Raw genomic sequence first — 25,685 nt, forward strand, 5'->3', positions numbered from 1 at the left:
ATGTACTGAGGTGGGTCACTGTGAGAGAGATGGTACTGAGGGAGGGTCACACACAGGAGGACTGTACTGAGGGAGGGTCTCTGTGAGACAGACGGTATGGAGGCTCCCACAACCTATGGACTTACTTTCAAGGACTCTTCATGTTCTTGATATTTGCTGCCTCTTCATTCATCTATCTATCTATTTATTTATTTTCCATTTATCTATGTATATTTTATATTCTTTCTCTTTTTTTTGTATTTGCACAGGGTTTATTTGTCCATCCTGTTGGGTGGGGTTTTTCATTGATTCTATTGTGTTTCTTTGTATTTACTGTGTAAGTCCACATGAAAATGAATCTCAGGGTTGTATATGGTGAAGTACAAGTACTTCAATAATATATTTGCTCTGAAGTTTGGAGAGGGAGCACACGGTCTCTGTGGACACAGTGAGAGAGTTCTGGGACAGTGGCTCCTGCACGGGCTTGAATACTTTGTAGAAGGTAGTAAGCATACTTTAATTTGGAACTGTAAATAGTTTTGTGAATCCCTGATAACACTGGACAATACAATTTTGAAAGTATTGCTTCCTCAGAATTTTTACTTCTTGTTTATGATAGACTGTAAAACACTGTCAATGAGAACTTTGATAGTTTTCACTCTTGTTCTTCTGCACTCTTACAAAACACATGTAGCAGCCCTGTAGCTGGTAATGAAGGATTTTCTAAAATCGGCAGACAAATCATTGCAAACTCCACGCTGTCAACACTGTCTGTATCAGAAACTGGAAAAGGAAATGTGATTGTGTATGATCGTGAAATATATTTAACATGCCAACGAGGTAGATGGTGACAACCTTTTGTGCTCAGTTTACTGTATATTCCTTTGTGCGCTTGTAGCAAAAAATGTGTGTGCGCACACCTTAGAGGGAACATTGGTTCAGGCCAGGTCCTCTGAGATGGTGACACACAGGAATTTAAAGTTACTGTTCTTCTCCAGCTTTGATCCTCCGATGAGTACTGGCTCAGGAACCTCTAGTTTTCTTCTCCTGAAGTCTAGAGTCAGTTCCCTGGTCTTGCTGATATTGAGTGAGAGAGGTTGTTATTATGACACCACTCGACCTGATTCATCCCCGCCTCTGATACAGTCCACAGCAGTGGTGTCATCAGCAAATTTTAATATAGTGTTGGAGCTGGTCTTAGTCACACAGGCATAGAGTGCACCCTGAAATGAAGAAATGAAGGAGGAGGGAAACCAGAGGCAGGTGATGACCGACATAAGACATTGGAGCAGAATTAGGCTTTTCTGTCCATCGAGTTTGCTCTTCTATTTCATCATGACTGATCCATTTCCCTGTCAACCCCAATCTCCTGCCTTCTCCCCGTAACCTTTCACTCCCTGACTTATCAAGAATCTATCAACCTCTTTCTTAAATATACCTGATGACTTGGCCTCCACAGCCACATTTGGCAACGAATTCCATAGAGTCACACCCTCTGACAATCTATTATTACCTGATCATTATATCAGGTAGCTAAGTAAATATAAATATCTAAGATATCTTAAATTTAAATCATTTATTTGTTTATACATATTAATATATTCAATCATGATGATGGCCTAGGAGGTCTGAGAAATCATGGAAATCTGCTTTCATTGACTTTCATTGAGGTGTTATTAATGTGATATTATACTTTTTTTCTGGTCAACACTATTCTGATATGTAGCATTTGAAGGTAACATGTTGGATGAAATATATTGACATCTGAGTTATTTTTTGTCCAGTAATCCCATTTTATCTAAACTATTTTAGAAGTTATGTATGTCATATTCATTTTATTGTACTTAATCACTTCATTGTGAAAATGGTCAGTTGAAAATGGGACCATTGCACTGTTTAACCTATAATCTGTGGCAAATTCTCCAAATTAGGTTTGGAGAAAGGTCTAGTCACTTGAGTGCAAATTTTCAAAGTCCTCAGTTATGCTAAAAAAATGGATCAGGAGTGTTTCATTATTTTGAAACATTTGAAATACACACTACACCAGAGCAAAAGAATGGAAAGAAATCCTTGTAACATAACAATGCCCAGACAATATTTCTCATCAATCTTCATTTTGAAATGGGAGCAAACCTTAACTAAACAGAAAATTGTTTTTTTTTAACCTAATAAAACAGGAAGGAGTGTAATCCATATGTATAATCTATGTTGTAGAAAGTTGATAATTTGATCAATGTATCAGTTTGAGTTTTATTTTGCTAAAGGTTTAAGCAAAGAAAAAGCTGAAACTTTTTTTTCAAGAATCAAACCAAATTTGATACCTTTGATAGCCATTGTTAGTTTGATCAGAATTCCCTTTGGCATTTGTAAAGGTGAAACTTTCTAATTTAGAATTTATTGTACTGTCTTGTATTGTCTAGTTCAAATCACTGGGTAATTAGATTTTTTTAAAAATCATTCCCCAAAGTCTCTATATTTCATAGTTACAAAGGAGTATTTGTAACTTCTGCTAGATTCTGTTGAATTTCATCAGTTCATGAATGTACTTGCCCTGGGGTTAAATGAAGCATTTCCACAAAAATATCAATGTTGTATGTTTTGCATTATTTTCCACTAAAGTCTGTCGGAGACTTCACCCAGCTATTTGAAATCTTCACGCTTGAATATTTGCTTCCTCTTTAAACGGTTTAAACAAATTTGTAAAGTGTTGTATTAAATCTAGAGTCAAATTTGACTTTATCCATCAGTTATGGGGGGTGGGGTGTGGGTTGCACCTGAATGATTAAGATGTTGGGTTGCTTGAGATGAGAGTTTGTTCACTTCTATTCAAGTACCCTTGGGTGGGGTTTTGCATTTCCCATTGAAATCTGTTTATTGGCTTTTGTTATTTGTGGTCACTTCAAAACAATATCCTGCAGTTACTGCCAGTTGTGTTGGATATACTTTCTGTCCCTTGGTTAGTGAAGTCGTATCAGAGACATTTGACAAGAGTATGTGCTGACTTTGCCTGTGGTGCTTCTGCATAGCTTCCCTGCCACCCCCAACCCAACCTCTGACAGTAGAACAGTACACTTACAATATTGATGTTCTTGGTATGGACAACTAATAGAATAGTTAATCTTGATATAGCTTCTACTAGAAGTGACTCCAGATTGTCATTCAGCTCTGCATTGCCATTATGGAATAGTTTTTTTGTTATTTGAGCTGCTTATTCTGCAGGTAACAGAATACTATATTTACGTCCTGAGACAAGTCAGTTTTAATTGGCTGTCAAAGGCAGGCAGATTCAAGTCACCTGTGTTACATGTACACTTTAATCTGTGGTTGCTTTGTTTGATTTATGGATGCTTTGGAGCAGTGTTGGCCCTCATCCTGGTTTGTATTGTAACTATGAAAATGGACAAGGGAGAGCCAAGTGGATGTAGTGTACCTGGACTTCCAGAAAGCTTTTGATAAAGTCCCACATAGGAGATTAGTGGGCAAAATTAGGTTACATGGCATTGGGGGCAGAATACTGACATGGATTGAAAATTGGCTGGCTGACAGGAAACAAAGAGTAGCGATTAACGGGTCCCTTTCAGAATGGCAGGCTGTGACCAGTGGGGTACTGCAAGGTTCGGTGCTGGGACCGCAGCTGTTTACAATATACATTAATGATTTAGATGAAGGGATTAAAAGTAACATTAGCAAATTTGCTGATGACACAAAGCTGGGTGGCAGTGTGAAATGTCAGGAAGATGTTATGAGAATGCAGGGTGACTTGGACAGGTTGGGTGAGTGGGCAAATGTATGGCAGATGCAGTTTAATGTGGATAAATGTGAGGTTATCCACTTTGGTGGCAAGAACAGGAAGGTAGATTACTATCTAAATGGAGTCAAGTTAGGAAAAGGGGAAGTACAATGAGATCTAGGTGTTCTTGTACATCAGTCAATGAAAGCAAGCATGCAGGTACAGCAGGCAGTGAAGAAAGCTAATGGCATGCTGGCCTTTATAACAAGAGGAATTGAGTATAGGAGTAAAGAGGCCCTTCTGCAGCTGTACAGGGCCCTGGTGAGACTCCACCTGGAGTATTGTGTGCAGTTTTGGTCTCCAAATTTGAGGAAGGACATTCTTGCTATTGAGGGAGTGCAGCGTAGGTTCACAAGGTTAATTCCTGGAATGGCGGGACTGTCATATGTTGAAAGATTGGAGTGACTAGGCTTGTATACACTGGAATTTAGAAGGATGAGAGGAGATCTGATTGAAACATATAAGATTATTAAGGGATTGGAGGTAGGATGCATGTTCCTGCTGATGGGTGAGTCCAGAACTAGAGACCACAGTTTAAGAATAAGGGGTAGGCCATTTAGAACAGAGTTGCGGAAAAACTTTTTCACCCAGAGAGTGGTGGATATGTGCAATGCTCTGTCCCAGAAGGCAGTGGAGGCCAAGTCTCTGGATGCATTCAAGAGAGAGTTAGATAGAGCTCATAGATAGCGGGGTCAAGGGATATGGGGAGGGGGCAGGAACGGGGTACTGATTGTGTATGATCAGCCATGATCGCAGTGAATGGCAGTGCTGGCTAGAAGGGCAGAATGGCCTACTCCTGCACCTATTGTCTATAAAAGAAATTCCTCCTCTCTGTTCAAAATGGATGTTCCGCTATTCTGTGATTTTGCCCTCTGGTCTTTCTTCTCCCTCCTTCCATTTTTGAAGTGGCATTTTCAAATTTCTAGTCCTCTGGAGCCATTCTGAAATCTAGTGATTCTTGAAAGATCACTACTGATGCTTCCAGTCTCTTCAGCTAACTCTTTCAGAACTCTGGGATGTCGTCCATGTGGTGTAGGTGACTTAAGGACCTTCAGACTTTACAACGTCTCAAGCATCTTCTCCCTAGTAATAGCAACTTCACTCACTTCTGCCCCCTGACTCTCACAAAACTCCTAGAGTTCTAGAAACTGCTAGAGTCTTCCACAGTGAAGACTTATGCAAAATACTTGTTCAGTTTGCCTGCCATTTCCTTGTCCCCTATTTCTACCCCTCTGGTGTCATTTTCCAGTGGTCCGATATCCACTCTTTCCTCTCTTTTACTCTTTATATATCTGAAAAAAACTTTTGGTGTCCTCTTTGATATTATTGGCTAGTTTACCTTTGTATTCCATCTTTTCCTTCTTTATGGCTTTTTAAGTTGCCTTCTGTTGGCTTTTACAAGCTACCCAATCCTCTAACTTCCCACCAATTTTTGCTCTATTATATGTCGTCTCTTTTGTTTTTATATTAACTTTGACTTCACTTGTCAGCGACAAGTATCCTGCCCTTAGGATATTTCTTCTTTAGGATCTATCTATCCAGCTCTTCCAAATTGCTCCCAGAGACCTCAGCCATTGCTGCTCTGCCATCATCCCTGCTAGTGTCCCCTTCCAATCAACTTTGTCCACCTCTTCTTTCATGCCTCTGTAATTCCCTTTACTCAAATACTGATACATTTGACTTTAGCTTCTCCCTCTCAAATTGCAGGGTGAATTGTATCATATTATGATCACTTTCTCCTAAGGGGTCCTTTACCTTAAACTTTCTAAGCAAATCTGGGGTCATTGCAAAACACCCAATGTAAAATAGCTGATTTCCTAGTGAGCTCAACCATAAGCTGCTCTAAAAAGCCACTCCTGAGGTATTCTACATATTCTGTCTTGGGATGCAAACTCAGCACCAATCTGATCTTCCCCAATCTGCTTGCAGACGGAAATCCCCCATGACTATCCTAACATTGCCCCTTTGACATGCCTTTTCTATCTCCACATTCTGGCTACTGTTCAGAGGCTTGTAGATAACTCCCATCAGATCTTTTTATTCTTGCAGTTTCTTAACTCCACACTCAAGGATTCTACATCTTTTGAACCTATGTCACCTTTTTCTATGGATTTGATTTTAAATTTTACCAACAGAGCCGCCCCACCCCTTCTGCCTTCCTGACCATCCTTTCAACACAATGCCTATCCTTGGATGGTAGGCTCCCAGCTGTAATCTTCTTTCAACCATGATTCAGTGATGTCCACAATGCCATACATACCAATATCTAACTATGCCATAAGTTTATCTACTTATTCTGTATACTGCGTGCATTTAAATATAACATTTGTATTCATCACTGTTTTTGACTTTGTCCCCCTTTTACATTGCAACATCCCATTGACTGCAAATTTGCCCTAACATCAGTCTCTTCTTGCTAGCAGTCTCGCTACACACTGCCTCTGTTTGTAAACCAACCGCCCCATCATCAGCCCAGTCACTCCAGTTCCTCTTCCCCTGCCAAATTACTTTCAACCTTCCTGAACAGCTCCAGCAAACCTGCCTGGAAGGATATTGGTCTCCCTCGAGTTCAGGTGTAACCTGTCCCTTTTGGATCCCAATGATCTAGAAATCAGAACCCATGCCCTCTGCACCAATTCCTCAGCTGTGCATTTATCTGCCAAAAAAATCCCATTCTTGCCCTCCCTGGCTTGTGGCACGGGAGATTGGAGATCAGGAGATTCCTACCCTGGAGATCTTGGTTTTCACATGACATATTGGAATGGGAACGGGAAGTTGAATTAAAATAGGTGACCCCAGGAAATCTGGTTGTTGTGGCAGGCAGAGTAGGTGCTGTCTCAGAGTCTCTGCATTTGTATGGCAAATCATCTGCTGAGTTGTAAATGGAACCCCCCCCCCCCCGACCTTCCCATTGAAGGAAGGTGACTGGAGATGGAGGTGGCAGTTCCAAGGACACTGAGATGTCCCAGGGTTAGGTGATTAACCTCCATCATCCACACCCATTTTCCTGTCAGTGAGCTCGGATTCCATCCATTCTAGTGCTTTCCTCTTGATGCTTGTAGACCAGTTTGGGCAAGGATCTTCTCACCTCTGGAATTCTGCTCTCTGGTCTGTGGCTTGGTGAGGATTGGGAACGAATTGACCCTGGATAATTCCAAACTGGGTTTAGTATCTGTGCCACAGTGCCAATGGACAGCAAAACAGGAGATGTGGAGTCTGGCTGCCAATATCTGCTCCTTCTACATGGATCTGACTGTTTGTCTCTTGACTTACGAGACAGGACAGTGTTGGGGGATGTATGGCATGTTGTCTGAGGTCTGATTCTCGTGCAAACGGTGCTGCGTGCCAATGTAAACTTGATTCCCCAGGATTTGGGATGAGCTCGCAGGTCCACTGTATTGTGGTTCTAATTTAATCTTCTTCACTGTTGTTGTCACAGACTCATAGAACACGACAGCATAGAAACAGGCTTTTCAGCCCATCTAATCCAATCCAAATTATTATTGCAAAGGGATGGAAACCAGTAAGATAGAGCTGAGGGTGAGCCAGCAGGTTTACAAGTGGATGATGGGTGTAACGTGAATGTAAGGAAGGGCAAGCCATTGATTGGGAACAAATGCAGACAGAGCAAAGAGTTAAATTGTACCACAGAGGCAAAATTCAAAAGAGCAAAGAATGTGGGACTGAAGATGCTGTATTTAAATGCAAGTAGCATTCAGAATAAGTGAACGAACTCGTGGCGCAATTAGAGATTGGTCGATATGATGTGGGCATCACTGTGTCATGGCTGAAAGAAGGCCGTAGTTGGGAGCTTCACATCAAAGGATATGCTTTGCATCAAAAGGACAGGCAGGAAGTCATAGGAGGTGGTGGTACTCTGTTGGTAAGAGATGGAATTATATCTTAAAAGAGGTGACATAGAGTCAGAGAATGATGAATCTTCATCGGTGGAGTTAAGAAACTGCAAGGGTTAAAAAAAAACATTATGGGAATCATATATAGGCCTCCAAATAGTAGCCAAATGTGGGGCTGAGCTTGCAAAGGGAGCTGGAAGAGGCATGTAATGACACAATTGTAATGGGAGATTTCAATATGCAAGGGGATTGGGAAAATCAGGTTGGTGTCAGATCACAAGAGAGGGAGTTTGTTGAACGTCTACGAGATGACTTTTTAGAGCAGCTTGTGCTTGAACTACTCAGGGAGAGCTATCTTAGACTGGGTGTTGTGTAATAATGCAGATCTTATTAGGGAGCTTAATGTAAAGGAACCTTTAGGAGACAGTGATCATAACATGATTGAATTCATGCTGCAATTTGAGAGGGAGAAGCCTAAGTCACATGTATCTGTATCACAATGGAATAAAGGGAATTACAGAGGGACGAGAGAGAAGCTTGCCCAGGTGGACTGGAGGAGGATACTGGCGAGGATGACGGCAGAGCAGAGATGGCTGACGTTTCTGGGAATAGTTCACAAGGCATAGGATAGATACGTCCCACAGAAGAAGTTGTTCTCAAATGGCAGAGATAGGTAACTGTGGCTGAGAAAGGAAGTTAAGGACTGCATAAAAGCCAAGGAAAGGGCACATAAGATAGCAAAATTGAGTCAGAAGTTGGATGATTGGGAAGGTTTTAAAATCCAACAAAAGGCTAATAAAGGAGGGAAAAGATTAAATATGAAGGCAGACTAGAGAATAACTTAAAACAGGATACCAGAAGCTTTTTTTCCAATAAAAGGGAGGTATATTGGACCACTGGAGAATTCTCCCATGTCTTATTATTCTGCCCCCTCCAATCAACCAGCACCTGGACCATCGTCCTCACAGTAAAACTGGCTTTTGAAGAGTTAGCTGGTGGTCTGGATTCACCTGCTGGCTGAACGAGGTGAGGACAACATTGGTGAGGGGTTCACTGTACCAGTTTTGTGGTTGTCATCACAAGATTCCAGATGATTTCCTGACCATGACTTCCCTGTGAGGATTGGAACTTGGACTCTTTGTCCTGGGGTATTGATCCAGTAACTTACGTATCAAGGGGGAGGCTATGTAGCATGCCAAACCACCAGACTCAAAAACAGTGACTTTCCCCAAGCATGTAAGACTGATCAACACCTCCACTCACTAACTCACCCCTCCATATCCCCAACCACCACCACTTTATCATTTCCCGTCAGTGACCTTATGTACACTCACTTTATTGACATACAATCTATCCAAGCACATAAATCATCTCTGTATTTATATTTATTGTGTTTTTATCATTGTGTTCTTTATGTTAATATGGTTTTTGGTGCTGCATCGGATCCAAAGTAACAATTATTTTATTCTCCTTCACACTGTGTACCGGAAATGACGCTAAACAATTTTGAATCTTACCCAGATCGAGTGTATTGCACATTTGTTGTTGCCATAAATACACTGAAATCGGAGCAAAATACTCAGTGTGTTCAGACTGATACCAACTTTAGATACAGCCGTAATTCCCACCCCCACCAACGCTGTTTGTTCTATCTGTCCACCACAAAGAGAGATCCTCCTTTTAATTAAGCAATTTTGAAAAGCTGCTAGTCCAGGGTTAACAGGACTTTTTCACCAAATGTTGTTCCCGTTGCGGACCGTGGTCAGTTGCGGGGGTTAAAGGGTTAAGCGGTACTTCTCGTGAACTGGAATAAACGCGCCATCTACTGGCACAGCGAGGAATAGCAATACCACAGAGGCGGGGCGGGGGAAGTAGAGAGTGGAGGAGTAAAGTGGAGGGGGGGGGGGCATATTCCTTAATCCTGCTCACCAAGTCCTTCTCATGGCCTCTACTGGCTCTCCTAATTTCATTCTTAAACTCCTTCCTGCTAGACTTAAAATCTTCTTGATCTCTATCATTACCCAGTTTTTTGAACCTTTAGTAAGACAATAGACAATAGGTGCAGAAGTAGACCATTCGGCCCCTCGAGTCTGCACTGCCATTCTGAGATCATGGCTGATCATTCACTATCAATACCCAGTCCCTGCCTTGTCCCCATATCCCTTGATTCCCCTATCCATCAGATATCTATCTAGCTCCTTCTTGAAAGCATCCAGAGAATTGGCCTCCACCGTCTTCCGAGGCAGTGCATTCCACACCTCCACAACTCTCTGGGAGAAAAAGTTTTTCCTCAACTCTGTTTTAAATAACTGACCTCTTATTCTCAATCCATGCCCTCTGGTACTGGACTCTCCCAACATCTGGAACATATTTCCTGCCTCAATCCTATCAAATCCTTTAATTATCTTAAACGTTTCAATCAGATCCCCTCTCAATCTCCTCAATTCCAGCGTGTACAAGCCCAATCTCTCTAATCTCTCTGCGTAAGACAGTCCTGCCATCCCAGGAATCAACCTAGTGAATCTACGCTGCACTTCCTCAATTGCCAGAATGTCCTTCCTTAAACCTGGAGACCAAAACTGTACGCAATATTCCAGGTGTGGTCTCACCAGGGCCCTGTACAAATGCAAAAGGACATCCTTGCTCTTGTACTCAATTCCCCTTGTAATAAAGGCCAACATTCCATTTGCCCTCTTCACTGCCTGTTGCACTTGCTCATTCACCTTCATTGACTGATGAACTAGGACTCCTAGGTCTCTTTGCATTTCTCCCTTACCTAACTCTACACCATTCAGACAATACTCTGCCCTCTTGTTCCTGCTTCCAAAGTGGATAACTTCACATTTATTCACATTGAATGACATCTGCCAAGTATCTGCCCACTCACCCAGCCTATCCAAGTCTCCCTGTATTCTCCTAACGTCCTCTTCGCATGTCACACTGTCACCCAGTTTAGCATCGTCAGCAAACTTGCTGATATAGTTTTCAATGCCCTCATCTAAATCGTTGACATAAATCGTAAAGAGCTGTGGTCCCAATACAGAGCCCTGTGGTACCCCACTAGTCACCTCCAGCCAGTCCAAGAAACACCCATTCACTGCTACCCTTTGCTTTCTATCCGCCAACCAGTTTTCTATCCATGTTGAAACCCTGCCCCCAATGCCATGAGCTCTGATTTTACTCACCAATCTTCTATGTGGCACCTTATCGAAAATCTAAAATCGAAAACCTTCTGAAAATCTAGGTACACTACATCCACTGGCTTTCCCCTCATCTAACATCCTTGTTACACCCTCAAAAAACTCCAACAGATTAGTCAAGCATGATTTGCCCTTGGTCCATGCTGGCTCGGCCTAATCCTATTACTGCCATCAAGATATGCCACTATTTCGTCCTTAATAATGGACTCAAGCATCTTCCCCACGACTGACGTTAGACTTCCATTGATACCTCCACATTATTGTCCATTCTTCCTCAGATATAATTATCCCTCCTTCCTTCTCCCATTTTGTTTTAATGTATTAAGTTGAATATTTTTTAAGATTTGACAAACCCTTATACATGCTTGAAATGATTCTACTACCATTATCTGAATTTTCACAGAAATGGAGGGAGTTCGGATGGAAAAACTTGATAAGATATTTTATTACACCCTCTCAGAAATCCCATTATGATAGTAACCTCCCTGTTTGCTGGAGAAATTGGGGAAATCAAAATCAAATTTTCTGGGAATGCCCTGTTATCAAAGACTATTGGAGTGAGATACACAATGCCCTACAAGACATCTTTAAATGTGAAATACCCTTAGAAAGTAAGACCATATATTTTGGGTAAATACCTCAAGAATGGTTGAAAAGAAATAAATATGTAATGGTGCAGGTGGCTGGTAAAAAGACTCTTACTAGAAATGGTTATCACAGGAGAGCCCAACCTTAAATGCATGGATGGAAATTACAATGGACAGTTACAAAATGGAGAAGACAACAGCATCTGTTAATCATAAGTTGGAACAATTTGATTCATACTGGGAAAAATGGTTTAACTACATAACACCTCATAGGCCTGATTTTATCCTCACAAATCAATGAATATGTTGTTTAAAAAAAGATCACTCCCTACTTGTACATAGTTTTCTCCTTTCGCTTGTTCTTTCTGTCCTCTCTTCTATAAGTGTGTACACCTCAGATAAATATTATGTGGAGATTTGTGGCAGATATGACTATATGATATATATGTACAATATCTGAAATACATCTTATGGAAATGTTTGGTGATGAACTTTAATAAAAAATAAATTACAAAAAAATCCCAATCCCTGACCTTACCCACTCTGTACCCACACTTTTAATCCCTGTTTTGACCCAGGCCCTTCCCACACACCCATTCCCTAACTTTACCCAGTCTCGCTGTTACCCAGACTGTACCCACACACCCAATCTCTGCCTTTACCCAGTCTGTACCCACACTCACAATCCCTGTTTTTACCCAAGGTTGCAATTACCTCTCTGTAGCCACACACCCAAACCCTGTTTATACCCACACTCCCAATCCCTGTCTTTACCCAGTCCTTTCCCTCACACCCATTCCCTGACTTTACCCAGTCTCACAGTTACACAGTCCGTACCCACACACCTGTCTCTGCACTTACCCAGTCTGGATCCACATTCACAATCACTCATAATCACACATTCACAATCTACTCATACTCCTAAGGCACACAAAATGCTGGTGGAACACAGCAGGCCAGGCAGCATCTATAAGGAGAAGCACTGTCAACGTTTTGGGCTGAGACCCTTTGTCAGGACTAACTGAAAGGAAAGATAGTAAGAGATTTGAAAGTAGTGGGGGGAGGGGGAAATGCAAAATGATAGAAGAAGACCTGAGGGGGTGGGATGAAGCTAAGAGCTGGAAAGGTGATTGGCAAAAGTGATACAGAGCTGGAGAAGGGAAAGGATCATGGGACGGGAGGCCTAGGGAGAAAGAAGGAGGGGGGAAGCACCAGAGGGAGATGGAGAACAGGCAAACAACTAAATATGTCAGGGATGGGGTAAGAAGGGGAGGAGGGGCATTAACAGAAGTTAGAGAAGTCAATGTTCATGCCATCAGGCTGGAGGCTACCCAGCCGGTATATAAGGTGTTGTTCCTCCAACCTGAGTTTGGATTCATGTAGACTGTCAAAATCTCTTACTATCTTTCCTTTCAGTTAGTCCTGATGAAGGGTCTCAGCCCGAAATGTCGACAGTGCTTCTCCTTATAGATGCTGCCTGGCCTGCTGTGTTCCACCAGCATTTTGTGTGTGTTGTTTGAATTTCCAGCATCTGCAGATTTCCTCGTGTCATACTCCCAATCCCTGTCTTTACCCAGTCTCTAACTACACTCCCAATCAGATTCAGAATCAGGTTTACTATCACCAGAATGTGACGTGCAATTTGTTAACTTAGCAGCAGCAGTTCAAAACAATACATAATCTAGCAGAGAGAGAAAAATATTAATAATAATAAAAAAACATAATAATAAACAAACAAGTAAATCAATTATGTGTATTGAATAGATTTTTTTAAAATGTGCAAAAACAGAAATACTGTATATTTTAAAAAAAAGTGAGGTAGTGTCCAAAGCTTCAATGTCCATTTAGGAATCGGATGGCAGAGGGGAAGAAGCTGTTCCTGAATTGCTGAGTGTGTGTCTTCAGGCTTCTGTACCTCCTACCTGATGGTAACAGTGAGAAAAGGGGCATGCCCTGGGTGCTGGAGGTCCTTAATAATGGATGCTGCCTTTCTGAGACACCACTCCCTAAAGGTGTCCTGGGTACTTTGTAGGCTGGTGCCCAAGATGGAGCTAACTAGATTTACAACCCCTTGCAGCTTCTTTCGGTCCTGTGCAGTAACTCCTCCGTACCAGACAGTGAGGCAGCCTGTCAGAATGCTCTTGACAGTACAACTGTAGAAGATTTGAGTGTATTTGTTGACTTGCTAAATCTTTACAAAATCCTGAAGAAGTATAGCCGCTGTCTTGCCTTCTGTATGACTACAATGATATGTTGGCACCAGGTTAGATCCTCAGAGATCTTGACACCCAGGAACCTGAAACTGCTGACTCTCTCCATTTCTGATCCCTCTATGAAGATTAGTATGGGCGCCTTTGTCTTACCCTTACTGAAATCCACGAACAGCTCTTTGATCTTACTGACGTTGTTTCATCTTACTCCCAGGTTGTTGCTGCGGCACCACTCCACTAGTTGGCATATCTCACTCCTGTACACCCTCTCGTCACCACCTGAGATTCTACCCACAATGGTTGTATCATCAGCAAATTTGTAGATGGTATTTGAGCTATGCCTAGCTACACAGTCATGTGTATACTGAGAGTAGAGCAGTGGGCTAAGCACACACCCCGAGGTGTGCCAGTGTTGATTGTCAGCGAGGAGGATATGTTATTACCAATCCGCACAGGCTGTAGCCTTTTGGTTAGGAAGTCGAGGATCCAATTGCAGAGGGAGGTACAGGGGCCCTGGTTCTGCATCTTCTCAATCAGAATTGTGGGAATGGTGGCATTAAATGCTGAGCTATAATCGATGAACAGCATCCTGACATAGGTGTTTGTGTTGTCTAGGTGGTCTAAAGCTGTGTGGAGAGCCATTGAGATTATGTCTCCTGTTGAACTATTGTTGTAATAGGAAAATTGCATTGGGTCCCAAACACCCAATCGCTGTCTTTACCCTGTCTATACTCATACTCCCAATCCCTGTCTTTACCCAGTCTGTATCCAAATGCTAAATCCCTGTCATTACCCAGTCTGTACCCTCACTCCCAGTCCCTGTCTTTACCCAGACTGTACTCACACACCTAATCCCTGACATTACCCAGTCTCTGTTGACACTCCCAACCCAGTCTATATGCACATTCCCAATCCCTGTCTTTACCCAGTAGGTACTCACACTCCCAATCCCTGTCTTTCCCAGTGTCTACCCACATTCCCAACCCATGTCTTTACCCCATCTCTCTGAACACACCCAATCCCTGTCTTTACCCAGTTCCTTCCCACACTCCCAATCCCTGTCTTTACCCAGTTCCTTCCCACACTCCCAATCCCTGTGTTTACCCAGTCTGTACCCACACTCCCAATCCCTGTGTTTACCCAGTCTGTACCCACAGTCCCAATCCCTGTCATTACCCAGTCTGTACACTTACTCCTAATTCCTGTCTCCCACAGTCTCTACCCAAATTCCCAATCCCTGTCTGTACCTAATCTCTACTCACACACCCAATCCCTGTCTTTACCCAGTTCCTTCCCACACTCCCAATCCCTGTGTTTACCCAGTCTGTACCCACACTCCCAATCCCTGTGTTTACCCAGTCTGTACCCACAGTCCCAATCCCTGTCGTTACCCAGTCTGTACACTTACTCCTAATTCCTGTCTCCCACAGTCTCTACCCAAATTCCCAATCCCTGTCTGTACCTAATCTCTACTCACACACCCAATCCCTGTCTTTACTCAGTCTCCACCCACATTCCCAAAGCCTCTTTAGCTAGTTTCTTCCCACACTCCCATTACCTGTCTTTACCCAATTTCATCCCACACTACCAATCCTTGTCTTGGCCCAGTCTCGCAGTTACCCAGTCTGTACCCACACACTGAATCCCTATGCTTTCCCAGTCTGTACCCAGACTCTACTCACACACCCAATTCTTGTCTTTTCCAGTCTGTCCTCACACTTCTAATCCCTGTCATTATCCTATCTGTACCCCAACTCCCGATCCAAGTCTTTCCCAGACAGTACCCATATACCCAGCCTCTGACTTTATCTTGTCTGTTGCCAGAACCCCAGTCCCTGTCTCTCCCAGTCTTGACCCAATCTCCCAATCCCTATCTTTACACAGTCTCTACTTATACTCCCAATCTCTGTCTTTCCCAGTCTCCACTCACACTCCCAAAATGGATCAATCTCAGTCTCAACCCACACTCCCAATCCCTGTCTTTACCCAGTCACTTCCCACATTCCCAATTTCTGTCTTCACACAGTCTGTACCCACACTCCCAATCCCTGTCTTTACCCAGTCACTTCCCACATTCCCAATTTCTGTCTTCACACAGTCTGTACCCACACTCACAAACCCCATGCTTACCCAGTCTGTACCAATAGCCAGTGGATGTATTGTACCTGGACTTTCAGAAAGCCTTTGATAAGGTCCCACATAGGAGATTAGAGGGCAAAATTAGGGCACATGGTATTGGGGGTAGAGTACTAACATGGATAGAAAATTAGTTGGCAGACAGGAAACAAAGAGTAGGGATTAACGGATCCTTTTCAGAATGGCAGGCAGTGACTAGTGGTGTACTGAAAGGCTCAGTGCTGGGACCGCAGCCATTTACAATATACATTAATAATTTAGATGAAGGGATTAAAAGTAACATTAGCAAATTTGCAGATGACACAAAGCTGGGTGGCAGTGTGAGATACGAAGAGGATGTTAGGAGAATGCAGGGTGACCTGGACAGGTTGGGTGAGTGGGCAGATGCATGGCAGGTGCAGTTTACTGTGGATAAATGTGAGGTTATCCACTTTGGTGGCAAGAACAGGAAGGCAGATTACTATCTGAATGGTGTCAAGTTAGGAAAAGGGGAAGTACAAGATCTAGGTGTCCTTGTTCATCAGTCACTGAAAGTAAGCATGCAGGTACAGCAGGCAGTGAAGAAAGCTAACGGCATGTTGGCCTTCATAACAAGCAGAGTTGAGTATAGGAGCAAAGAGGTCCTTCTGCAGTTCCACACCTGGAGTATTGTATTCAGTTTTGGTCTCCAAATTTGAGGAAGGACATTCTTGCTATTGAGGGAGTGCAAAGTAGGTTCACGAGGTTGATTCCCAGGATGGCAGTACTGTCATATGTTGAAAGATTGGAGTGACTGGGTTTGTATACACTGGAATTTAGAAGGATGAGAGCGGATCCAATTGAAACATATAAGATTATTAAGGGATTGGACACACTAGAGGCAGAAAACATGTTCCTGATGTTGGGGGAGTCCAGAACCACAGTTTAAGAATAATGGGTAAGCCATTTAGAATGGAGTTCAGGAAAAACTTTTTCACCCAGAGAGTTGTGGATCTGTGGAATGCTCTGCCTCAGAAGGCAGTGGAGGCCAGTTCTCTGGATGCTTTCAAGAAAGATTTAGATAGAGCTCTTAAAGATAATGGAGTCAAGGGATATGGGGAGAAGGCAGGAACAGGGTACTGATTGTGGATGATCAGCCATGATCACATTTAATGGCAGTGCTGGCTCAAAGGGCTGAATGGCCTACTCCTGCACCTATTGTCTATTGTTAATACTCCCAATCCCTGTTTTTACCCAGTCTTGCAGTTACCCAGTCTGTACACTGTTACGTACCCTGTAACTGGGTGTCTGACCAGCAGAGAAAGAAGAATCCGTTGGAGTCTGGTTGTACCAAACTAAAGGTGTTTATTAGTAAACTACACAATACAATATCAAAAATGTAAATATACATGTAAAACAAAGCAGTAATAAACCTAAAAGTGTAGGGATAATAATAAGCAATAATAAACAAGCTCTATCGATGTCTGGGGTAAAGGAATTGTCATAAGAAAGTATAGAGTTCAGTTCATAAATGCTGATGTAGTTATGTTTGTTGGAGAGAGAGAGCGAGCAAGATGTAACAGCAACAGTTGCGGCAGGCAAACCTTTTTGTGGCTTTCTTAATCCGTCGTGTCGTGGCCATTCAGTTATGACCCCTCTGGTCTTCAGCTAGACCATTCTTCTGTGGAGGACTCATCACTCTGGCATGAGTGGACACACACACAAGTCCCCACCGGCCCTGCTGTAACACTGTGAGCTTTACTGACCGATCTCCTGGTTTGGTCTCTGAAGCCCCCACCTTTCTGTGGGTTCCCAACACTCAGTCAGTGTCCACTGGTGTGGCTGAAGGGTATCTCTCCAGACCTGTCTTTTATCCCCACTCACGGGGTCTCAGCTATCCATCAACTCTGAATGACCAGGTCCATCAAATCAGGCCACTCCTGCTATCTCCTGAGGAATGTTAACAAGCAAAGTACAGTCCTTGTATTAGAAGGTAAATAATCCAGGAAGAGTCATAATACAGTAAATCAACAGTCTCTCTCCCCCTCTTATCTGTAGCAGATGTTCTTGCCTGGGCTTTATCTCTCTCTCATTAGCAGCATAACAGCAGCAATAGTTCGTAGTTCTTAGGAGGGGGGCTGGGAATGGTTAACTCTGCACCCCATTGACCATCAGGTCTGTTCCACACTCATAACAACACTCACACCCAATCTCTGTCTTTACCAAGTCTCTATTCATACTTTCAAACCCTGTCTTTACAGAGTCTCTATTGACACATCCAATCCCTGTCTTTACCCTGTCTTACCTACCCTCGCAATTGCAGTCTTTATACAGTCTCTACTCACTTGCCCAATATGTACTCTCAGTCCCAATCCCTGTCTTTACCTAGTCTCCTCCCACATTCTCAATCTCTGTCTTTACCCAGTCTCTAGCCACACTCCCAATCCCTTTCCTTACCCAGTCTGTACGCACGCTCCCAATCACTGTCTTTACCAAGTCAGTTCCCACACCCCCAATCCCTCTTTCCCCAGTCTTGCAGTTACCCAGTCTGTACCCTCATACTCAACCTCTAACATTACCCAGTCTGTAGTCACACTCCCAATCCCTGTCACTAGTCTCTACTGACGCTCCCAATCCCTGTCTTTCCCTGACTCTACCCACCCTCCCAATCCCTGTGTTTACCCAGTTCCTCCCTCACTCCCAGTCCCTTTCCTTACCCAGTCTGTATCCACACTCACAATCCCTGTCTTTACCCAGTTCCTCCCTCACTCCCAATCCCTGTCTTTACCCAATCATTCCCATCTCTACCCACACTTCTCATCTCTGTCCTTATCCAGTATAGACCCACACTCCCAATCCCTATCTATGCCCAATCTACAGTGGCATGCCAAAGTTTGGGCACCCCTGGTCAAAATTTCTGTTACTGTGAATAGCTATACCAGTAAAAGATGACCTGATTTCCAAAAGACATAAAGTTAAAGATGACACATTTCTTTAATATTTTAAGCAAGATTATTTTTTTATTTCCGTCTTTTACAGTTTCAAAATAAGAAACTGTAGTTTCTATTTCTAGTTCTAGAAATTCTAGTTCTGTGAGATTCTTGGGCCATCTTGCATGCACTGCTCTTTTGAGATCTATCCACAGATTTTCGATGATATTTAGGTAGGGGTACTGTGAGGGCTACGGCGAAACCTTAAGCTTGCACCTCTTGCACCATTGTGGACTTTGAGGTGTGTTTAGGATCATTATCCTGTTGTAGAAGCCATCCTCTTTTCATCTGCAGCTTTTTTACAGATGGTGTGATGTTTGCTTCCAGAATTTGCTGGTATTTAATTAAATTCATTCTTTCCTCTACCAGTGAAATGTTCCCCATGCCACTGACTGCAACGTAAGCCCAAAGCATGATTGATCCACCCCCCGTGCTTAACAGTTGGAGAGGTGTTCTTTTCAGGAAATTCTGCACCCTTTTTTATCCAAACATACCTTTGCTCCTTGCAGCCAAAAGTTCTATTTTAACTTCTTCAGTCCACAGGACTTGTTTCCAAAATGCATCAGGCTTGTTTGGATGTTCCTTTGCAAACTTCTGACGCTGAATTTGGTGGTGAGGATGCAGGAAAGGTTTTCTTCTGATGACTCTTCCATGAAGGTCATATTTGTGCAGGTGTCACTGCACAGTAGAACCACTCCAGAGTCTGCTAAATCTTCCTGAAGGTCTTTTGCAGTCAAATGGGGGTTTTGATTTGCCTTTCTAGCAATCCTACAAGCAGTTCTCACAGAAAGTTTTCTTGGTCTTCCAGACCTCAACTTGACCACCACTGTTCCTTTTAACTGCCGTTTCTTAATTACATTACAAACTGAGGAAACGGCTACCTGAAAACGCTCTGCTATCTTCTTATAGCCTTCTCCTGCTTTGTGGGCATCATTTAATTTAATTTTCAGAGTGCTAGGCAGCAGCTTAGAGGAGCCATGGCTGCTGATTGTTGGGATAAGGTTTGAGGAGTCAGGATATTTATAAAGCTTTGAAATTTGCATCACCTGGCTTTTCCTAACGATGACCGTGAACAAGCTAATTAAAGTCTGAGACCTTGGTATAAGTTAGCTGAGAGCTCAATCAAATCTCTTGGGGTGCCCAAAATTTTGCTTGGTGCTCCTTTACTTTTTTTCACTCTAAAATTGTACAAAACAAAAATAATACTCTAATCTTGCTTAAAATGTTGAAAAGAATGTTTCATCTTTAACTTTATGACTTTTGGAGATCAGTTCATCTTCTACTCACAGTAACACAAATTTTGACTAGGGGTGCCTAAATATTTGCATGCCACTGTATATTAATATTCCCAATCCCTTTGTTTGCCTATTCTACCCCACACTCTATATCTGTCTTAACCCTGTGTCACAGTTGCCCAGTCTGTACTCACACACCCAATCCCTGTCATTACTCAGTCTCTACTCATACGCCCAATCCCTGTCTTCACCCAGGCAACACTACCAATCCCTGTCTTTATCCAGTCTCTACTCACATGCCCAATCCCTGTCTTTACCCAGTCTGTCCTCACACTCCCAATCCGTCATTACCCTGTTCGTATCCTCAAACCCAACCTGTTTTTCCCAGTCTGTACTCACACTCCCAAGCCCCGTCTTTCCCAGTTTCCACCCAAATTTCCAATCCCTGTCTTTACCCATCTCCCAATCCCTGTATTGACCCAGTTCCTTCCCACACACCCAATCCCTGACTTTACCCAGACTCACAGTTACTCAGTCTATACCCACACACCCAACCTGTCTTTACCCAGTCTGTACCCAAACTCAAAATCTGTCTTTATCCAGTCTCTACCCATACTCCCAATCCTTGTTTTTACCCAGTCGCAGTTACCCCATCTGTACCCACACTCCCAATACCCGTCTTTACCCTGTCTGTGGCAACACTACCAATCTTTGTCTTTACTTAATCTCTTCCCACACTCCCAAACTCTGTCGTTACCCAGTCTCTTCCCACACTCCCAATCACAGTCTTTACGTCTCTACCCACACTCCAAAACCAGTGTTTATCCAGACTGTACTCACACTCTCAATCCCTGTCTTTAACCAGTCGCTTCACTCACTCCCAATTCCCCTTTCCCCAGTGTCGCAGTTACCCAGTCGATACCCACGCTCCCACAGCTTCTGTTCATACTCCCTAATCTCAGTCTTTACCAAGTCGCTTCCCATGCTCCCAATCCCTGTCTTTCTCCAGTCTCGCGTTACCCAGTCTGTACCCACATGAAACTTCTCTCTTTACCCCATCTCTACCCACACTTCTAAGTTCCCTCTTTATCCAGCATAGACCCACACTCCCAATCCATGTCTTTACCCAGTCTGTACCCACATTCTATATCTGTCTTTACCCTGTGTCACAGTTACCCAGTCTGTACCCACACTCCCAACCTCTCCCTTTACCCAGTCTGTACCCTCACTCCCAATCCCTGTGTTTACTCAGACTCTACCCACACTCCCAATCTCTTTCCTTAGCTAGTCTGTACTCACACTCTCAATCCATGTCTTTACACAGTCACTTCCCACACTACCAATCACTATCATTCCACAGTTTCATAGTTCCCCAGCCTGTACCCTCACACCCAATCTCTCTCTTTACCCAGTCTCTCCTCAAACTCCCAATTCTTGTCTTTACCCAGTCTCTACTGACACTCCCAATCCGTTTTTATCCAGTCTCTACCCACACTCCCAGTCCGTCTTTATGCATACTCATACTCCCAATCCCTGTCTTTACCCAGTCTCTACCCACACTCCCAATTCTTGTATTTACCCAGTCTGTACTGACACTCCCAATCCCTGTTTTCACCCAGTCTCTTCCCAGACTCCCAATCCCTATCTTTGCCCAGAGTTTTATTCCCTGCCTGCACCTCCACTCCAGCCTGAGCAGGGATTTAGACCTGCTGCAATTTGCTTTCCCCGCAGAAGATGCAGAACAGTGACAGCTTACTGGCTGTCTTTTGCATCAGCATCTTAGAGGATATATCCTGCACCCAACACGTTGGTGCAATCACAAGGAAGGCATTCCAATGTCTATAATCCATTGGGATGTTGAGGATTTTGCTTATGTCACCAAGGAAATATCTACAGGTGCCCATTGCATCAGGTGTATTATAATTGTTTGCATTTCCATCTAATTGGGATTGGGACTCCCATACCATTAACGGTCTAGATGAGTTAGAGTTTGTAAAATGTGTTCAGGAAAGTTTTCTAAATCAATATATAGAAGTACCGACTAGAGAGGATGCAATATTAGATCTCCTGTTAGGAAAGGTGACAGAAGTGTGTGTAGGGGAATACTTTGGTTCCAGTGATCATAACACCATTAGTTTCAACTTGATCATGGATAAAGATAGATCTGGTCCTCAGGTTGAGGTTCTAAACTGGAAAAAGGCCGAATTTGAAGAAATGAGAAAGGATCTAAAAAGCATGGATTGGGACAGGTTTTTCTCTGGCAAGGATGTGATTGGCAAGTGGGAGGCCTTCAAAGGAGAAATTTTGAGAGCGCAGAGTTTGTATGTTCCTGTCAGGATTAAAGGCAAAGTGAGTAAGAATAAGGAACACACACAAAGTGCTGGTGGAACACAGCAGGCCAGGCAGCATCTATTAAGAAGAAGCACTGTCGACGTTTTGGGCTGAGACCCTTTGTCAGGATCTCAGCCTGAAACGTCAACAGTGCTTCTTCCTATAGATGCTGCCTGGCCTGCTGTGTTCCACCAGCATTTTGTGTGTGTTGTTTGAATTTCCAGCATCTGCAGATTTCCTCGTGTTTGAAGAATAAGGAACCTTGGTTCTCTAGGGATATTGGAACTCTGATAAAGAAGAAGAGATGTATAACATGTATAGGAAACAGGGAGCAAATAAGGTGCTTGAGGAGTATAAAAAGTTCAAAAAATACTTAAGAAATCAGGAGGGCTATAAGTGTCATAAGGGGGGCATTGGAGCGGAACTAAAAGCAAGACACAGACATTGAACTACCACGAACAGAACTAGGCGTGAGAAGGAAGCAAGGGAAGAGAGGAGGAAAGGATGCTGGACACAACACAGGCCCCGGACAAGACAAGGACTCCGGGCCTGGGCTAGGACTTGACTAGGACAGCGGAACCAGGACATGGAACCGGGAACTAGGAGCCTGGGCTTGGACTCTGAGCCAGAGACTGGACAAGGACCCAGAACCTGGGTCTTGACTCGGGCTTGGACTCCAGAACCAGGTGAGGACAAGTCGAGAAGAGACACAGGATGAGATGAGAGACTTCTGGACAGGGCAAGGGAACCTCAGCACAGGATGAGGGAATCCCAACACTGGGCTGGGCAAGGTATTCCTGGGTTGGGTGAGGCACATGGACAAGACGAGAACACAGAGCCTTGGTCGAGGGAGAGACAACAGGACTGGACGTGAGACTCCTGGACAGGACAAGGGACTCACAGCACAGGATGAGGGAATCCCAGCACTGGGCTAGGATTGAAGAGGAGGAGGTGCTTGCTATCTTGAGGCAAATCAGAGTAGATAAATCCCCAGGACCTGACAGGGTATTCCCTCAGACCTTGAAGGAGACTTGTGTTGAAATTGCAGGGGCCCTGGACAGAGGATTGGAGGATAGCTCATGTTGTTCCATTGTTTAAAAAAGGCTCTAAAAGTAATCCAGACAATTATAGGCTGGAAGTTTGATGTCAGTAGTAGGTAAATTATTGGAAGGAGTACGAAGACATAGGACCTACAAGTATTTCTCTCTCTCTCTCTCTCTCTCTCTGTCTTGTTTTATGGCGGTTGGCACCCAGCTTAATGGTGCATTACCACCACCTTCTGCTCTGGAGTATGCGATGGACTCACATTCTAAATCCCTTCACCCAATCGCACACACACACACACATACCCTAACCTACACTTCATCCTCCCATCTTTGGCCATCCTAGTACCCTATTCCTGTTTATCCATCATATCCTATAAAAAAAACCCTGTACCCCTTAAGAAAGCTAAAAATACCCTAACCTGTGTTCTCTCACCCATGCCCAGCAACCCTTTTAATGTGAATTCCTGCACCCCCAATTCCCTTAGATTAATTCTCATCATCTCTCTCTGTATCCCATACTTCCTGCAACTCAGAATTACATATTCTGCTGACTCCTCTTTCTGACATTCCTCACACAGTCCTGTCTGGTGTTTCCCTATCACTTTCAATGTTTGGTTTAGTGCACAGTGCCCCAGCCTTAACCTAGTCCACACAATTTCCTCTCTTCTGTATCTACTACCTACCCTAGTACCTGCAACACTTTTTTGTATTTGATATAAATGCCTCCCTTTCCCCTCCATGTCCCATCTTTCTTGCCACATTTGGTTGATTTTTTCCCCAGATTACACACTTAACCTCTGCTTTACTGATACTAATGTGCATTTCTATATTTTCTTTTTTTAATGTCCTCTTTGCCAACTCATCCACCCTTTCATTCCCCTTCACCCCTAAATGAGCTGGAACCCATTTAACCTGACTTCCCTGATTTGCAACTCCTGTGACTGACTGAAGGACTTCATGAAGTACATCTTGCCGGGTGTTTGAATGAGAAGACCTTAAACTTAGTAGAACTGAAGATGAATCTGAGCATATCAACGCTTTGACTAGTCTAGCTTTCTCCACCCAACACAACACAACCAACATCTCCATTGTATACTAACTTATCAGATGTTCTTCTGCTGATTGCAATTGCTTTTGCTGGAATAGCCACCCCAAACCCTGTACCTACAAGTATTTAGATATTAGGGACTTATTAAGGAGAGTCACCACGGCTTCTTCCCCTTTGCCATCTGATTCCTAAATGGACATTGAACCTGTGAACACCACCTTACTTTTTAAATATATATTATTTGTTTTTTGTACGATTTTTAATCTATTCAATATACAAACACCGTAATTGATTTATTTATTATTATTATTTTTCTCTCTTCTATATTATGTATTGCACTGAATTGCTGCTGCTAAGTTAACAAATTTCACGACACATGCCGGTGATAATAAACCTGATTCTGAGTAACAATTATTTCGCCGTTCTTTACACGTGTACGTATTAAACAACCTTGAATCTTCCCGGGAGGCCTCGATCTCTCCCCCACAACCCGCGCCCCGGACGGTCGGACCCCGGTTGTCGTGGAAACCCCGCGGTCCGGGCCTGTGTTCGCCAGAGGGAACAATAAAGCATTGTCGAGAGGCGGGGCCGCAGCTCTGTTCCGGGAGGGAACAATAAAGTATTGTTGCATGTTGTCAGGCACAAAATGGCGGCGGAGCAGCGGCCGCCGGAGCTGGAACCGGAGCCGGCGGGCGAGGCAGAAAGCGGTGGGCTAGAAGGCGAGGATTTCTTCATCGGCAGCGTGAGTATGGGCCTCAGTTCCCGGCTCCTTCTCGCCCCCTGTCCAGAGCTCCTGGCCCAAGGGAATAGGGTTCCGGACCTTGGACACAGGGGGAGACGCCCCCTCCTTCCCGTCACCGCGGCCCCTCGGCCCTGGCGTCCCTTCCTCTCTCTCTCCCCCCCCCCCCCCCCACGACACCGTGCGGCCCCTCTAACCCTATCCATCCCCCTGCTAGCTCTCTCTTCTCTCGGCCCGTGCACCCCGCGCTGGGTTCTCTGTTTCCCTTTTCCCTCCTCCCAGCTCGTTCCTCCAATCTGTGCCCTCAGTCACCCTACCCCACCCGTGACCGCGGGCTTCAGCCCGGTGCTTGTCCTGGCCCTGCACCACATCCTCCTCCCTCAATCTCCGGCCCCTGCAACTCGTGACAGGAGAGGAATTTGCAGGAGTGACATGTTACTCGTCTTCCAGACTTCTCCTGCAGGAGTTTGGTTTGGCGGAGTGTTTTGCTGCAGTATCGTTTTGGAGTGCAATCCTTGTTCTCATTTGCTTTCTTAAGGTTTTCACTTGTAGTTCTTGTAAAGTGTGCGTCACTTCCTCATG

The 25,685-nt window shown here is 43.8% G+C and overlaps 1 protein-coding gene across 3 annotated transcripts in view; it reads left to right on the plus strand.

The window, feature by feature from the left end:
• Window positions 1-25,685, plus strand: part of LOC132378752 (sorting nexin-1-like) — a 117,977-nt gene that overhangs the window by 13,203 nt on the left and 79,089 nt on the right. For all 3 annotated transcript variants that reach the window (XM_059945886.1, XM_059945887.1, XM_059945889.1), the window contains exon 2: window positions 25,004-25,106. In XM_059945886.1, the coding sequence (XP_059801869.1) occupies window positions 25,004-25,106 (103 nt within the window). The remainder of the gene's footprint in view (window positions 1-25,003; window positions 25,107-25,685) is intronic.

The sequence above is a fragment of the Hypanus sabinus genome, chromosome 21, assembly GCF_030144855.1.
Source record: "Hypanus sabinus isolate sHypSab1 chromosome 21, sHypSab1.hap1, whole genome shotgun sequence".
NCBI lineage: Eukaryota > Metazoa > Chordata > Chondrichthyes > Myliobatiformes > Dasyatidae > Hypanus > Hypanus sabinus.